The sequence below is a fragment of the Physella acuta genome, unplaced genomic scaffold (assembly GCF_028476545.2).
Source record: "Physella acuta isolate Inbredline_101_S28 unplaced genomic scaffold, ASM2847654v3 ptg001199l, whole genome shotgun sequence".
NCBI classification, from domain to species: domain Eukaryota; kingdom Metazoa; phylum Mollusca; class Gastropoda; family Physidae; genus Physella; species Physella acuta.
The window spans coordinates 231257-249992 of record NW_026732716.1 but is presented as its reverse complement, the minus strand read 5'-3'; the positions used below and the strand labels follow the sequence as shown (position 1 = coordinate 249992).

General features: G+C 48.8%; 1 protein-coding gene across 1 annotated transcript in view; it reads left to right on the top strand.

Moving 5' to 3' along the window:
- The window catches only part of LOC131957053 (uncharacterized), a gene marked incomplete at its 3' end in the record, with an annotated part of 64193 nt that extends 45457 nt beyond the window's left edge, over positions 1-18736 (top strand). Inside the window, exons 45-48 of the mRNA XM_059321755.1 lie at positions 2781-2895; positions 15907-16663; positions 16877-17725; positions 18197-18736. Of these exons, the coding sequence (XP_059177738.1) occupies positions 2781-2895; positions 15907-16663; positions 16877-17725; positions 18197-18736 (2261 nt within the window). The remainder of the gene's footprint in view (positions 1-2780; positions 2896-15906; positions 16664-16876; positions 17726-18196) is intronic.

Below are 18736 nucleotides of genomic sequence, written 5' to 3'. Positions count from 1 at the left end.
TACACCAGGCTCATCAAGTACACCAGGATCATCAAGCACACCTGGTTCGTCAGTCACACCAAGTACACCACAATCAACAAGCACACCCGTTTCATCAAGTACTCCAGGCACTTCAACCACACCTGCATCTTCAAGCACACCAGGCTCATCTAGTACACCACCATCAACAAGCACACCTGGTTCATCAAGTACACCTGGTTCTTCAAGCACACCTGGCTCATCTAGTACACCAGGATCATCAAGCACACCAGGATCATCTAGTACACCAGGCTCATCAAGTACACCAGGATCATCAAGCACACCTGGTTCGTCAGTCACACCAAGTACACCACAATCAACAAGCACACCCGTTTCATCAAGTACTCCAGGCACTTCAACCACACCTGCATCTTCAAGCACACCAGGCTCATCTAGTACACCACCATCAACAAGCACACCTGGTTCATCAAGTACACCTGGTTCTTCAAGCACACCTGGCTCATCTAGTACACCAGGATCATCAAGCACATCAGGATCATCTAGTACACCAGGCTCATCAAGTACACCAGGATCATCAAGCACACCTGGTTCGTCAGTCACACCAAGTACACCACAATCAACAAGCACACCCGTTTCATCAAGTACTCCAGGCACTTCAACCACACCTGCATCTTCAAGCACACCAGGCTCATCTAGTACACCACCATCAACAAGCACACCTGGTTCATCAAGTACACCTGGTTCTTCAAGCACACCTGGCTCATCTAGTACACCAGGATCATCAAGCACACCAGGATCATCTAGTACACCAGGCTCATCAAGTACACCAGGATCATCAAGCACACCTGCTTCGTCAGTCACACCAAGTACACCACAATCAACAAGCACACCCGTTTCATCAAGTACTCCAGGCACTTCAACCTCACCTGCATCTTCAAGCACACCAGGCTCATCTAGTACTCCACCATCAACAAGCACACCTGGTTCATCAAGTACACCTGGTTCTTCAAGCACACCTGGCTCATCTAGTACACCAGGATCATCAAGCACACCAGGATCATCTAGTACACCAGGCTCATCAAGTACACCAGGATCATCAAGCACACCTGGTTCGTCAGTCACACCAAGTACACCACAATCAACAAGCACACCCGTTTCATCAAGTACTCCAGGCGCTTCAACCACACCTGCATCTTCAAGCACACCAGGCTCATCTAGTACACCACCATCAACAAGCACACCTGGTTCATCAAGTACACCTGGTTCTTCAAGCACACCTGGCTCATCTAGTACACCAGGATCATCAAGCACACCAGGATCATCTAGTACACCAGGCTCATCAAGTACACCAGGATCATCAAGCACACCTGGTTCGTCAGTCACACCAAGTACACCACAATCAACAAGCACACCCGTTTCATCAAGTACTCCAGGCACTTCAACCACACCTGCATCTTCAAGCACACCAGGCTCATCTAGTACACCACCATCAACAAGCACACCTGGTTCATCAAGTACACCTGGTTCTTCAAGCACACCTGGCTCATCTAGAACACCAGGATCATCAAGCACACCAGGATCATCTAGTACACCAGGCTCATCAAGTACACCAGGATCATCAAGCACACCTGGTTCGTCAGTCACACCAAGTACACCACAATCAACAAGCACACCCGTTTCATCAAGTACTCCAGGCACTTCAACCACACCTGCATCTTCAAGCACACCAGGCTCATCTAGTACACCACCATCAACAAGCACACCTGGTTCATCAAGTACACCTGGTTCTTCAAGCACACCTGGCTCATCTAGTACACCAGGATCATCAAGCACACCAGGATCATCTAGTACACCAGGCTCATCAAGTACACCAGGATCATCAAGCACACCTGGTTCGTCAGTCACACCAAGTACACCACAATCAACAAGCACACCCGTTTCATCAAGTACTCCAGGCACTTCAACCACACCTGCATCTTCAAGCACACCAGGCTCATCTAGTACACCACCATCAACAAGCACACCTGGTTCATCAAGTACACCTGGTTCTTCAAGCACACCTGGCTCATCTAGTACACCAGGATCATCAAGCACACCAGGATCATCTAGTACACCAGGCTCATCAAGTACACCAGGATCATCAAGCACACCTGGTTCGTCAGTCACACCAAGTACACCACAATCAACAAGCACACCCGTTTCATCAAGTACTCCAGGCACTTCAACCACACCTGCATCTTCAAGCACACCAGGCTCATCTAGTACACCACCATCAACAAGCACACCTGGTTCATCAAGTACACCTGGTTCTTCAAGCACACCTGGCTCATCTAGTACACCAGGATCATCAAGCACACCAGGATCATCTAGTACACCAGGCTCATCAAGTACACCAGGATCATCAAGCACACCTGGTTCGTCAGTCACACCAAGTACACCACAATCAACAAGCACACCCGTTTCATCAAGTACTCCAGGCACTTCAACCACACCTGCATCTTCAAGCACACCAGGCTCATCTAGTACACCACCATCAACAAGCACACCTGGTTCATCGAGTACACCTGGTTCTTCAAGCACACCTGGCTCATCTAGTACACCAGGATCATCAAGCACACCAGGATCATTTAGTACACCAGGTTCATCAAGTACACCAGGATCATCAAGCACACCTGGTTCGTCAGTCACACCAAGTACACCACCATCAACAAGCACACCTGGTTCATCAAATACACCTAGTTCTTCAATTACACCAGTTTCTTCAGAAACAAACACTACACCTTTTGTTACTACTCAAATAGTCACATCTACAACCTCTGAATTTTTTACTACTCTTGAAACATTTTCTCCAACTTATCCTTTTCAAACTACTACACCAACGCTTATAACACCTTTATTTTCCACCACTGGTCAATTGTATACAACTGCAAGCTTTACAAATACACCTGGTATATCAAGTTCACCAGGGTCATCTAGTACACCTTCAATGAGCACACCTGGTTCGTCAAGTACGCCTGGTTCTTCAAGCACACATGGCTCATCTAGTACACCAGGATCATCTAGTACACCAGGATCATCTAGTACACCAGGCTCATCAAGTACACCAGGCACTTCAACCACACCTGCATCTTCAAGCACACCAGGCTCATCTAGTACACCACCATCGACAAGCACACCTAGTTCATCAAGTACACCTGGTTCTTCAAGCACACCTGGCTCATCTAGTACACCAGGATCATCAAGCACACCAGGATCATCTAGTACACCAGGCTCGTCAAGTTCACCAGGATCATCAAGCACACCTGGTTCGTCAGTCACACCAAGTACACCACAATCAGCAAGCACACCCGTTTCATCAAGTACTCCGGGCACTTCAACCATACCTGCATCTTCAAGCACACCCGGTTCATCTAGTACACCACCATCAACAAGCACACCAGGTTCATCAAGTACACCTGGTTCTTCGAGCACAGCTGGCTCATCTAGTACACCAGGATCATCAAGCACACCAGAATCATCTAGTACACCAGGCTCATCAAGTACACCAGGATCATCAAGCACACCTGGTTCGTCAGTCACACCAAGTACACCACAATCAACAAGCACACCCGTTTCATCAAGTACTCCAGGCACTTCAACCACACCTGCATCTTCAAGCACACCAGGCTCATCTAGTACACCACCATCAACAAGCACACCTGGTTCATCAAGTACACTTGGTTCTTCAAGCACACCTGGCTCATCTAGTACACCAGGATCATCAAGCACACCAGGATCATCTAGTACACCAGGCTCATCAAGTACACCAGGATCATCAAGCACACCTGGTTCATCAGTCACACCAAGTACACCACAATCAACAAGCACACCCGTTTCATCAAGTACTCCAGGCACTTCAACCACACCTGCATCTTCAAGCACACCAGGCTCATCTAGTACACCACCATCAACAAGCACACCTGGTTCATCAAGTACACCTGGTTCTTCAAGCACACCTGGCTCATCTAGTACACCAGGATCATCAAGCACACCAGGATCATCTAGTACACCAGGCTCATCAAGTACACCAGGATCATCAAGCACACCTGGTTCGTCAGTCACACCAAGTACACCACAATCAACAAGCACACCCGTTTCATCAAGTACTCCAGGCACTTCAACCACACCTGCATCTTCAAGCACACCAGGCTCATTTAGTACACCACCATCAACAAGCACACCTGGTTCATCAAGTACACCTGGTTCTTCAAGCACACCTGGCTCATCTAGTACACCAGGATCATCAAGCACACCAGGATCATCTAGTACACCAGGCTCATCAAGTACACCAGGATCATCAAGCACACCTGGTTCGTCAGTCACACCAAGTACACCACAATCAACAAGCACACCCGTTTCATCAAGTACTCCAGGCACTTCAACCACACCAGCATCTTCAAGCACACCAGGCTCATCTAGTACACCACCATCAACAAGCACACCTGGTTCATCAAGTACACCTGGTTCTTCAAGCACACCTGGCTCATCTAGTACACCAGGATCATCAAGCACACCAGGATCATCTAGTACACCAGGCTCATCAAGTACACCAGGATCATCAAGCACACCTGGTTCGTCAGTCACACCAAGTACACCACAATCAACAAGCACACCCGTTTCATCAAGTACTCCAGGCACTTCAACCACACCTGCATCTTCAAGCACACCAGGCTCATCTAGTACACCACCATCAACAAGCACACCTGGTTCATCAAGTACACCTGGTTCTTCAAGCACACCTGGCTCATCTAGTACACCAGGATCATCAAGCACACCAGGATCATCTAGTACACCAGGCTCATCAAGTACACCAGGATCATCAAGCACACCTGGTTCGTCAGTCACACCAAGTACACCACAATCAACAAGCACACCCGTTTCATCAAGTACTCCAGGCACTTCAACCACACCTGCATCTTCAAGCACACCAGGCTCATCTAGTACACCACCATCAACAAGCACACCTGGTTCATCAAGTACACCTGGTTCTTCAAGCACACCTGGCTCATCTAGTACACCAGGATCATCAAGCACATCAGGATCATCTAGTACACCAGGCTCATCAAGTACACCAGGATCATCAAGCACACCTGGTTCGTCAGTCACACCAAGTACACCACAATCAACAAGCACACCCGTTTCATCAAGTACTCCAGGCACTTCAACCACACCTGCATCTTCAAGCACACCAGGCTCATCTAGTACACCACCATCAACAAGCACACCTGGTTCATCAAGTACACCTGGTTCTTCAAGCACACCTGGCTCATCTAGTACACCAGGATCATCAAGCACACCAGGATCATCTAGTACACCAGGCTCATCAAGTACACCAGGATCATCAAGCACACCTGGTTCGTCAGTCACACCAAGTACACCACAATCAACAAGCACACCCGTTTCATCAAGTACTCCAGGCACTTCAACCACACCTGCATCTTCGAGCACACCAGGCTCATCTAGTACACCACCATCAACAAGCACACCTGGTTCATCAAGTACACCTGGTTCTTCAAGCACACCTGGCTCATCTAGTACACCAGGATCATCAAGCACACCAGGATCATCTAGTACACCAGGCTCATCAAGTACACCAGGATCATCAAGCACACCTGGTTCGTCAGTCACACCAAGTACACCACAATCAACAAGCACACCCGTTTCATCAAGTACTCCAGGCACTTCAACCACACCTGCATCTTCAAGCACACCAGGCTCATCTAGTACACCACCATCAACAAGCACACCTGGTTCATCAAGTACACCTGGTTCTTCAAGCACACCTGGCTCATCTAGTACACCAGGATCATCAAGCACACCAGGATCATCTAGTACACCAGGCTCATCAAGTACACCAGGATCATCAAGCACACCTGGTTCGTCAGTCACACCAAGTACACCACAATCAACAAGCACACCCGTTTCATCAAGTACTCCAGGCACTTCAACCACACCTGCATCTTCAAGCACACCAGGCTCATCTAGTACACCACCATCAACAAGCACACCTGGTTCATCAAGTACACCTGGTTCTTCAAGCACACCTGGCTCATCTAGTACACCAGGATCATCAAGCACACCAGGATCATCTAGTACACCAGGCTCATCAAGTACACCAGGATCATCAAGCACACCTGGTTCGTCAGTCACACCAAGTACACCACAATCAACAAGCACACCCGTTTCATCAAGTACTCCAGGCACTTCAACCACACCTGCATCTTCAAGCACACCAGGCTCATCTAGTACACCACCATCAACAAGCACACCTGGTTCATCAAGTACACCTGGTTCTTCAAGCACACCTGGCTCATCTAGTACACCAGGATCATCAAGCACACCAGGATCATCTAGTACACCAGGCTCATCAAGTACACCAGGATCATCAAGCACACCTGGTTCGTCAGTCACACCAAGTACACCACAATCAACAAGCACACCCGTTTCATCAAGTACTCCAGGCACTTCAACCACACCTGCATCTTCAAGCACACCAGGCTCATCTAGTACACCACCATCAACAAGCACACCTGGTTCATCAAGTACACCTGGTTCTTCAAGCACACCTGGCTCATCTAGTACACCAGGATCATCAAGCACACCAGGATCATCTAGTACACCAGGCTCATCAAGTACACCAGGATCATCAAGCACACCTGGTTCGTCAGTCACACCAAGTACACCACAATCAACAAGCACACCCGTTTCATCAAGTACTCCAGGCACTTCAACCACACCTGCATCTTCAAGCACACCAGGCTCATCTAGTACACCACCATCAACAAGCACACCTGGTTCATCAAGTACACCTGGTTCTTCAAGCACACCTGGCTCATCTAGTACACCAGGATCATCAAGCACACCAGGATCATCTAGTACACCAGGCTCATCAAGTACACCAGGATCATCAAGCACACCTGGTTCGTCAGTCACACCAAGTACACCACAATCAACAAGCACACCCGTTTCATCAAGTACTCCAGGCACTTCAACCACACCTGCATCTTCAAGCACACCAGGCTCATCTAGTACACCACCATCAACAAGCACACCTGGTTCATCAAGTACACCTGGTTCTTCAAGCACACCTGGCTCATCTAGTACACCAGGATCATCAAGCACACCAGGATCATCTAGTACACCAGGCTCATCAAGTACACCAGGATCATCAAGCACACCTGGTTCGTCAGTCACACCAAGTACACCACAATCAACAAGCACACCCGTTTCATCAAGTACTCCAGGCACTTCAACCACACCTGCATCTTCAAGCACACCAGGCTCATCTAGTACACCACCATCAACAAGCACACCTGGTTCATCAAGTACACCTGGTTCTTCAAGCACACCTGGCTCATCTAGTACACCAGGATCATCAAGCACACCAGGATCATCTAGTACACCAGGCTCATCAAGTACACCAGGATCATCAAGCACACCTGGTTCGTCAGTCACACCAAGTACACCACAATCAACAAGCACACCCGTTTCATCAAGTACTCCAGGCACTTCAACCACACCTGCATCTTCAAGCACACCAGGCTCATCTAGTACACCACCATCAACAAGCACACCTGGTTCATCAAGTACACCTGGTTCTTCAAGCACACCTGGCTCATCTAGTACACCAGGATCATCAAGCACACCAGGATCATCTAGTACACCAGGCTCATCAAGTACACCAGGATCATCAAGCACACCTGGTTCGTCAGTCACACCAAGTACACCACAATCAACAAGCACACCCGTTTCATCAAGTACTCCAGGCACTTCAACCACACCTGCATCTTCAAGCACACCAGGCTCATCTAGTACACCACCATCAACAAGCACACCTGGTTCATCAAGTACACCTGGTTCTTCAAGCACACCTGGCTCATCTAGTACACCAGGATCATCAAGCACACCAGGATCATCTAGTACACCAGGCTCATCAAGTACACCAGGATCATCAAGCACACCTGGTTCGTCAGTCACACCAAGTACACCACAATCAACAAGCACACCCGTTTCATCAAGTACTCCAGGCACTTCAACCACACCTGCATCTTCAAGCACACCAGGCTCATCTAGTACACCACCATCAACAAGCACACCTGGTTCATCAAGTACACCTGGTTCTTCAAGCACACCTGGCTCATCTAGTACACCAGGATCATCAAGCACACCAGGATCATCTAGTACACCAGGCTCATCAAGTACACCAGGATCATCAAGCACACCTGGTTCGTCAGTCACACCAAGTACACCACAATCAACAAGCACACCCGTTTCATCAAGTACTCCAGGCACTTCAACCACACCTGCATCTTCAAGCACACCAGGCTCATCTAGTACACCACCATCAACAAGCACACCTGGTTCATCAAGTACACCTGGTTCTTCAAGCACACCTGGCTCATCTAGTACACCAGGATCATCAAGCACACCAGGATCATCTAGTACACCAGGCTCATCAAGTACACCAGGATCATCAAGCACACCTGGTTCGTCAGTCACACCAAGTACACCACAATCAACAAGCACACCCGTTTCATCAAGTACTCCAGGCACTTCAACCACACCTGCATCTTCAAGCACACCAGGCTCATCTAGTACACCACCATCAACAAGCACACCTGGTTCATCAAGTACACCTGGTTCTTCAAGCACACCTGGCTCATCTAGTACACCAGGATCATCAAGCACACCAGGATCATCTAGTACACCAGGCTCATCAAGTACACCAGGATCATCAAGCACACCTGGTTCGTCAGTCACACCAAGTACACCACAATCAACAAGCACACCCGTTTCATCAAGTACTCCAGGCACTTCAACCACACCTGCATCTTCAAGCACACCAGGCTCATCTAGTACACCACCATCAACAAGCACACCTGGTTCATCAAGTACACCTGGTTCTTCAAGCACACCTGGCTCATCTAGTACACCAGGATCATCAAGCACACCAGGATCATCTAGTACACCAGGCTCATCAAGTACACCAGGATCATCAAGCACACCTGGTTCGTCAGTCACACCAAGTACACCACAATCAACAAGCACACCCGTTTCATCAAGTACTCCAGGCACTTCAACCACACCTGCATCTTCAAGCACACCAGGCTCATCTAGTACACCACCATCAACAAGCACACCTGGTTCATCAAGTACACCTGGTTCTTCAAGCACACCTGGCTCATCTAGTACACCAGGATCATCAAGCACACCAGGATCATCTAGTACACCAGGCTCATCAAGTACACCAGGATCATCAAGCACACCTGGTTCGTCAGTCACACCAAGTACACCACAATCAACAAGCACACCCGTTTCATCAAGTACTCCAGGCACTTCAACCACACCTGCATCTTCAAGCACACCAGGCTCATCTAGTACACCACCATCAACAAGCACACCTGGTTCATCAAGTACACCTGGTTCTTCAAGCACACCTGGCTCATCTAGTACACCAGGATCATCAAGCACACCAGGATCATCTAGTACACCAGGCTCATCAAGTACACCAGGATCATCAAGCACACCTGGTTCGTCAGTCACACCAAGTACACCACAATCAACAAGCACACCCGTTTCATCAAGTACTCCAGGCACTTCAACCACACCTGCATCTTCAAGCACACCAGGCTCATCTAGTACACCACCATCAACAAGCACACCTGGTTCATCAAGTACACCTGGTTCTTCAAGCACACCTGGCTCATCTAGTACACCAGGATCATCAAGCACACCAGGATCATCTAGTACACCAGGCTCATCAAGTACACCAGGATCATCAAGCACACCTGGTTCGTCAGTCACACCAAGTACACCACAATCAACAAGCACACCCGTTTCATCAAGTACTCCAGGCACTTCAACCACACCTGCATCTTCAAGCACACCAGGCTCATCTAGTACACCACCATCAACAAGCACACCTGGTTCATCAAGTACACCTGGTTCTTCAAGCACACCTGGCTCATCTAGTACACCAGGATCATCAAGCACACCAGGATCATCTAGTACACCAGGCTCATCAAGTACACCAGGATCATCAAGCACACCTGGTTCGTCAGTCACACCAAGTACACCACAATCAACAAGCACACCCGTTTCATCAAGTACTCCAGGCACTTCAACCACACCTGCATCTTCAAGCACACCAGGCTCATCTAGTACACCACCATCAACAAGCACACCTGGTTCATCAAGTACACCTGGTTCTTCAAGCACACCTGGCTCATCTAGTACACCAGGATCATCAAGCACACCAGGATCATCTAGTACACCAGGCTCATCAAGTACACCAGGATCATCAAGCACACCTGGTTCGTCAGTCACACCAAGTACACCACAATCAACAAGCACACCCGTTTCATCAAGTACTCCAGGCACTTCAACCACACCTGCATCTTCAAGCACACCAGGCTCATCTAGTACACCACCATCAACAAGCACACCTGGTTCATCAAGTACACCTGGTTCTTCAAGCACACCTGGCTCATCTAGTACACCAGGATCATCAAGCACACCAGGATCATCTAGTACACCAGGCTCATCAAGTACACCAGGATCATCAAGCACACCTGGTTCGTCAGTCACACCAAGTACACCACAATCAACAAGCACACCCGTTTCATCAAGTACTACAGGCACTTCAACCACACCTGCATCTTCAAGCACACCAGGCTCATCTAGTACACCACCATCAACAAGCACACCTGGTTCATCAAGTACACCTGGTTCTTCAAGCACACCTGGCTCATCTAGTACACCAGGATCATCAAGCACACCAGGATCATCTAGTACACCAGGCTCATCAAGTACACCAGGATCATCAAGCACACCTGGTTCGTCAGTCACACCAAGTACACCACAATCAACAAGCACACCCGTTTCATCAAGTACTCCAGGCACTTCAACCACACCTGCATCTTCAAGCACACCAGGCTCATCTAGTACACCACCATCAACAAGCACACCTGGTTCATCAAGTACACCTGGTTCTTCAAGCACACCTGGCTCATCTAGTACACCAGGATCATCAAGCACACCAGGATCATCTAGTACACCAGGCTCATCAAGTACACCAGGATCATCAAGCACACCTGGTTCGTCAGTCACACCAAGTACACCACAATCAACAAGCACACCCGTTTCATCAAGTACTCCAGGCACTTCAACCACACCTGCATCTTCAAGCACACCAGGCTCATCTAGTACACCACCATCAACAAGCACACCTGGTTCATCAAGTACACCTGGTTCTTCAAGCACACCTGGCTCATCTAGTACACCAGGATCATCAAGCACACCAGGATCATCTAGTACACCAGGCTCATCAAGTACACCAGGATCATCAAGCACACCTGGTTCGTCAGTCACACCAAGTACACCACAATCAACAAGCACACCCGTTTCATCAAGTACTCCAGGCACTTCAACCACACCTGCATCTTCAAGCACACCAGGCTCATCTAGTACACCACCATCAACAAGCACACCTGGATCATCAAGTACACCTGGTTCTTCAAGCACACCTGGCTCATCTAGTACACCAGGATCATCAAGCACACCAGGATCATCTAGTACACCAGGCTCATCAAGTACACCAGGATCATCAAGCACACCTGGTTCGTCAGTCACACCAAGTACACCACAATCAACAAGCACACCCGTTTCATCAAGTACTCCAGGCACTTCAACCACACCTGCATCTTCAAGCACACCAGGCTCATCTAGTACACCACCATCAACAAGCACACCTGGTTCATCAAGTACACCTGGTTCTTCAAGCACACCTGGCTCATCTAGTACACCAGGATCATCAAGCACACCAGGATCATCTAGTACACCAGGCTCATCAAGTACACCAGGATCATCAAGCACACCTGGTTCGTCAGTCACACCAAGTACACCACAATCAACAAGCACACCCGTTTCATCAAGTACTCCAGGCACTTCAACCACACCTGCATCTTCAAGCACACCAGGCTCATCTAGTACACCACCATCAACAAGCACACCTGGTTCATCAAGTACACCTGGTTCTTCAAGCACACCTGGCTCATCTAGTACACCAGGATCATCAAGCACACCAGGATCATCTAGTACACCAGGCTCATCAAGTACACCAGGATCATCAAGCACACCTGGTTCGTCAGTCACACCAAGTACACCACAATCAACAAGCACACCCGTTTCATCAAGTACTCCAGGCACTTCAACCACACCTGCATCTTCAAGCACACCAGGCTCATCTAGTACACCACCATCAACAAGCACACCTGGTTCATCAAGTACACCTGGTTCTTCAAGCACACCTGGCTCATCTAGTACACCAGGATCATCAAGCACACCAGGATCATCTAGTACACCAGGCTCATCAAGTACACCAGGATCATCAAGCACACCTGGTTCGTCAGTCACACCAAGTACACCACAATCAACAAGCACACCCGTTTCATCAAGTACTCCAGGCACTTCAACCACACCTGCATCTTCAAGCACACCAGGCTCATCTAGTACACCACCATCAACAAGCACACCTGGTTCATCAAGTACACCTGGTTCTTCAAGCACACCTGGCTCATCTAGTACACCAGGATCATCAAGCACACCAGGATCATCTAGTACACCAGGCTCATCAAGTACACCAGGATCATCAAGCACACCTGGTTCGTCAGTCACACCAAGTACACCACAATCAACAAGCACACCCGTTTCATCAAGTGCTCCAGGCACTTCAACCACACCTGCATCTTCAAGCACACCAGGCTCATCTAGTACACCACCATCAACAAGCACACCTGGTTCATCAAGTACACCTGGTTCTTCAAGCACACCTGGCTCATCTAGTACACCAGGATCATCAAGCACACCAGGATCATCTAGTACACCAGGCTCATCAAGTACACCAGGATCATCAAGCACACCTGGTTCGTCAGTCACACCAAGTACACCACAATCAACAAGCACACCCGTTTCATCAAGTACTCCAGGCACTTCAACCACACCTGCATCTTCAAGCACACCAGGCTCATCTAGTACACCACCATCAACAAGCACACCTGGTTCATCAAGTACACCTGGTTCTTCAAGCACACCTGGCTCATCTAGTACACCAGGATCATCAAGCACACCAGGATCAGCTAGTACACCAGGCTCATCAAGTACACCAGGATCATCAAGCACACCTGGTTCGTCAGTCACACCAAGTACACCACAATCAACAAGCACACCCGTTTCATCAAGTACTCCAGGCACTTCAACCACACCTGCATCTTCAAGCACACCAGGCTCATCTAGTACACCACCATCAACAAGCACACCTGGTTCATCAAGTACACCTGGTTCTTCAAGCACACCTGGCTCATCTAGTACACCAGGATCATCAAGCACACCAGGATCATCTAGTACACCAGGCTCATCAAGTACACCAGGATCATCAAGCACACCTGGTTCGTCAGTCACACCAAGTACACCACAATCAACAAGCACACCCGTTTCATCAAGTACTCCAGGCACTTCAACCACACCTGCATCTTCAAGCACACCAGGCTCATCTAGTACACCACCATCAACAAGCACACCTGGTTCATCAAGTACACCTGGTTCTTCAAGCACACCTGGCTCATCTAGTACACCAGGATCATCAAGCACACCAGGATCATCTAGTACACCAGGCTCATCAAGTACACCAGGATCATCAAGCACACCTGGTTCGTCAGTCACACCAAGTACACCACAATCAACAAGCACACCCGTTTCATCAAGTGCTCCAGGCACTTCAACCACACCTGCATCTTCAAGCACACCAGGCTCATCTAGTACACCACCATCAACAAGCACACCTGGTTCATCAAGTACACTTGGTTCTTCAAGCACACCTGGCTCATCTAGTACACCAGGATCATCAAGCACACCAGGATCATCTAGTACACCAGGCTCATCAAGTACACCAGGATCATCAAGCACACCTGGTTCGTCAGTCACACCAAGTACACCACAATCAACAAGCACACCCGTTTCATCAAGTACTCCAGGCACTTCAACCACACCTGCATCTTCAAGCACACCAGGCTCATCTAGTACACCACCATCAACAAGCACACCTGGTTCATCAAGTACACCTGGTTCTTCAAGCACACCTGGCTCATCTAGTACACCAGGATCATCAAGCACACCAGGATCATCTAGTACACCAGGATCATCAAGTACACCAGGATCATCAAGCACACCTGGTTCGTCAGTCACACCAAGTACACCACAATCAACAAGCACACCCGTTTCATCAAGTACTCCAGGCACTTCAACCTCACCTGCATCTTCAAGCACACCAGGCTCATCTAGTACTCCACCATCAACAAGCACACCTGGTTCATCAAGTACACCTGGTTCTTCAAGCACACCTGGCTCATCTAGTACACCAGGATCATCAAGCACACCAGGATCATCTAGTACACCAGGCTCATCAAGTACACCAGGATCATCAAGCACACCTGGTTCGTCAGTCACACCAAGTACACCACAATCAACAAGCACACCCGTTTCATCAAGTACTCCAGGCACTTCAACCACACCTGCATCTTCAAGCACACCAGGCTCATCTAGTACACCACCATCAACAAGCACACCTGGTTCATCAAGTACACCTGGTTCTTCAAGCACACCTGGCTCATCTAGTACACCAGGATCATCAAGCACACCAGGATCATCTAGTACACCAGGCTCATCAAGTACACCAGGATCATCAAGCACACCTGGTTCGTCAGTCACACCAAGTACACCACAATCAACAAGCACACCCGTTTCATCAAGTGCTCCAGGCACTTCAACCACACCTGCATCTTCAAGCACACCAGGCTCATCTAGTACACCACCATCAACAAGCACACCTGGTTCATCAAGTACACTTGGTTCTTCAAGCACACCTGGCTCATCTAGTACACCAGGATCATCAAGCACACCAGGATCATCTAGTACACCAGGCTCATCAAGTACACCAGGATCATCAAGCACACCTGGTTCGTCAGTCACACCAAGTACACCACAATCAACAAGCACACCCGTTTCATCAAGTACTCCAGGCACTTCAACCACACCTGCATCTTCAAGCACACCAGGCTCATCTAGTACACCACCATCAACAAGCACACCTGGTTCATCAAGTACACCTGGTTCTTCAAGCACACCTGGCTCATCTAGTACACCAGGATCATCAAGCACACCAGGATCATCTAGTACACCAGGCTCATCAAGTACACCAGGATCATCAAGCACACCTGGTTCGTCAGTCACACCAAGTACACCACAATCAACAAGCACACCCGTTTCATCAAGTACTCCAGGCACTTCAACCACACCTGCATCTTCAAGCACACCAGGCTCATCTAGTACTCCACCATCAACAAGCACACCTGGTTCATCAAGTACACCTGGTTCTTCAAGCACACCTGGCTCATCTAGTACACCAGGATCATCAAGCACACCAGGATCATCTAGTACACCAGGCTCATCAAGTACACCAGGATCATCAAGCACACCTGGTTCGTCAGTCACACCAAGTACACCACAATCAACAAGCACACCCGTTTCATCAAGTACTCCAGGCACTTCAACCACACCTGCATCTTCAAGCACACCAGGCTCATCTAGTACACCACCATCAACAAGCACACCTGGTTCATCAAGTACACCTGGTTCTTCAAGCACACCTGGCTCATCTAGTACACCAGGATCATCAAGCACACCAGGATCATCTAGTACACCAGGCTCATCAAGTACACCAGGATCATCAAGCACACCTGGTTCGTCAGTCACACCAAGTACACCACAATCAACAAGCACACCCGTTTCATCAAGTACTCCAGGCACTTCAACCACACCTGCATCTTCAAGCACACCAGGCTCATCTAGTACACCACCATCAACAAGCACACCTGGTTCATCAAGTACACCTGGTTCTTCAAGCACACCTGGCTCATCAAGTACACCAGGATCATCAAGCACACCAGGATCATCTAGTACACCAGGCTCATCAAGTACACCAGGATCATCAAGCACACCTGGTTCGTCAGTCACACCAAGTACACCACAATCAACAAGCACACCCGTTTCATCAAGTACTCCAGGCACTTCAACCACACCTGCATCTTCAAGCACACCAGGCTCATCTAGTACACCACCATCAACAAGCACACCTGGTTCATCAAGTACACCTGGTTCTTCAAGCACACCTGGCTCATCTAGTACACCAGGATCATCAAGCACACCAGGATCATCTAGTACACCAGGCTCATCAAGTACACCAGGATCATCAAGCACACCTGGTTCGTCAGTCACACCAAGTACACCACAATCAACAAGCACACCCGTTTCATCAAGTACTCCAGGCACTTCAACCACACCTGCATCTTCAAGCACACCAGGCTCATCTAGTACACCACCATCAACAAGCACACCTGGTTCATCAAGTACACCTGGTTCTTCAAGCACACCTGGCTCATCTAGTACACCAGGATCATCAAGCACACCAGGATCATCTAGTACACCAGGCTCATCAAGTACACCAGGATCATCAAGCACACCTGGTTCGTCAGTCACACCAAGTACACCACAATCAACAAGCACACCCGTTTCATCAAGTACTCCAGGCACTTCAACCACACCTGCATCTTCAAGCACACCAGGCTCATCTAGTACACCACCATCAACAAGCACACCTGGTTCATCAAGTACACCTGGTTCTTCAAGCACACCTGGCTCATCTAGTACACCAGGATCATCAAGCACACCAGGATCATCTAGTACACCAGGCTCATCAAGTACACCAGGATCATCAAGCACACCTGGTTCGTCAGTCACACCAAGTACACCACAATCAACAAGCACACCCGTTTCATCAAGTACTCCAGGCACTTCAACCACACCTGCATCTTCAAGCACACCAGGCTCATCTAGTACTCCACCATCAACAAGCACACCTGGTTCATCAAGTACACCTGGTTCTTCAAGCACACCTGGCTCATCTAGTACACCAGGATCATCAAGCACACCAGGATCATCTAGTACACCAGGCTCATCAAGTACACCAGGATCATCAAGCACACCTGGTTTGTCAGTCACACCAAGTACACCACAATCAACAAGCACACCCGTTTCATCAAGTACTCCAGGCACTTCAACCACACCTGCATCTTCAAGCACACCAGGCTCATCTAGTACACCACCATCAACAAGCACACCTGGATCATCAAGTACACCTGGTTCTTCAAGCACACCTGGCTCATCTAGTACACCAGGATCATCAAGCACACCAGGATCATCTAGTACACCAGGCTCATCAAGTACACCAGGATCATCAAGCACACCTGGTTCGTCAGTCACACCAAGTACACCACAATCAACAAGCACACCCGTTTCATCAAGTACTCCAGGCACTTCAACCACACCTGCATCTTCAAGCACACCAGGCTCATCTAGTACACCACCATCAACAAGCACACCTGGTTCATCAAGTACACCTGGTTCTTCAAGCACACCTGGCTCATCTAGTACACCAGGATCATCAAGCACACCAGGATCATCTAGTACACCAGGCTCATCAAGTACACCAGGATCATCAAGCACACCTGGTTCGTCAGTCACACCAAGTACACCACAATCAACAAGCACACCCGTTTCATCAAGTACTCCAGGCACTTCAACCACACCTGCATCTTCAAGCACACCAGGCTCATCTAGTACACCACCATCAACAAGCACACCTGGTTCATCAAGTACACCTGGTTCTTCAAGCACACCTGGCTCATCTAGTACACCAGGATCATCAAGCACACCAGGATCATCTAGTACACCAGGCTCATCAAGTACACCAGGATCATCAAGCACACCTGGTTCGTCAGTCACACCAAGTACACCACAATCAACAAGCACACCCGTTTCATCAAGTACTCCAGGCACTTCAACCACACCTGCATCTTCAAGCACACCAGGCTCATCTAGTACACCACCATCAACAAGCACACCTGGTTCATCAAGTACACCTGGTTCTTCAAGCACACCTGGCTCATCTAGTACACCAGGATCATCAAGCACACCAGGATCATCTAGTACACCAGGCTCATCAAGTACACCAGGATCATCAAGCACACCTGGTTCGTCAGTCACACCAAGTACACCACAATCAACAAGCACACCCGTTTCATCAAGTACTCCAGGCACTTCAACCACACCTGCATCTTCAAGCACACCAGGCTCATCTAGTACACCACCATCAACAAGCACACCTGGCTCATCTAGTACACCAGGATCATCAAGCACACCAGGATCATCTAGTACACCAGGCTCATCAAGTACACCAGGATCATCAAGCACACCTGGTTCGTCAGTCACACCAAGTACACCACAATCAACAAGCACACCCGTTTCATCAAGTACTCCAGGCACTTCAACCACACCTGCATCTTCAAGCACACCAGGCTCATCTAGTACACCACCATCAACAAGCACACCTGGTTCATCAAGTACACCTGGTTCTTCAAGCACACCTGGCTCATCTAGTACACCAGGATCATCAAGCACACCAGGATCATCTAGTACACCAGGCTCATCAAGTACACCAGGATCATCAAGCACACCTGGTTCGTCAGTCACACCAAGTACACCACAATCAACAAGCACACCCGTTTCATCAAGTACTCCAGGCACTTCAACCACACCTGCATCTTCA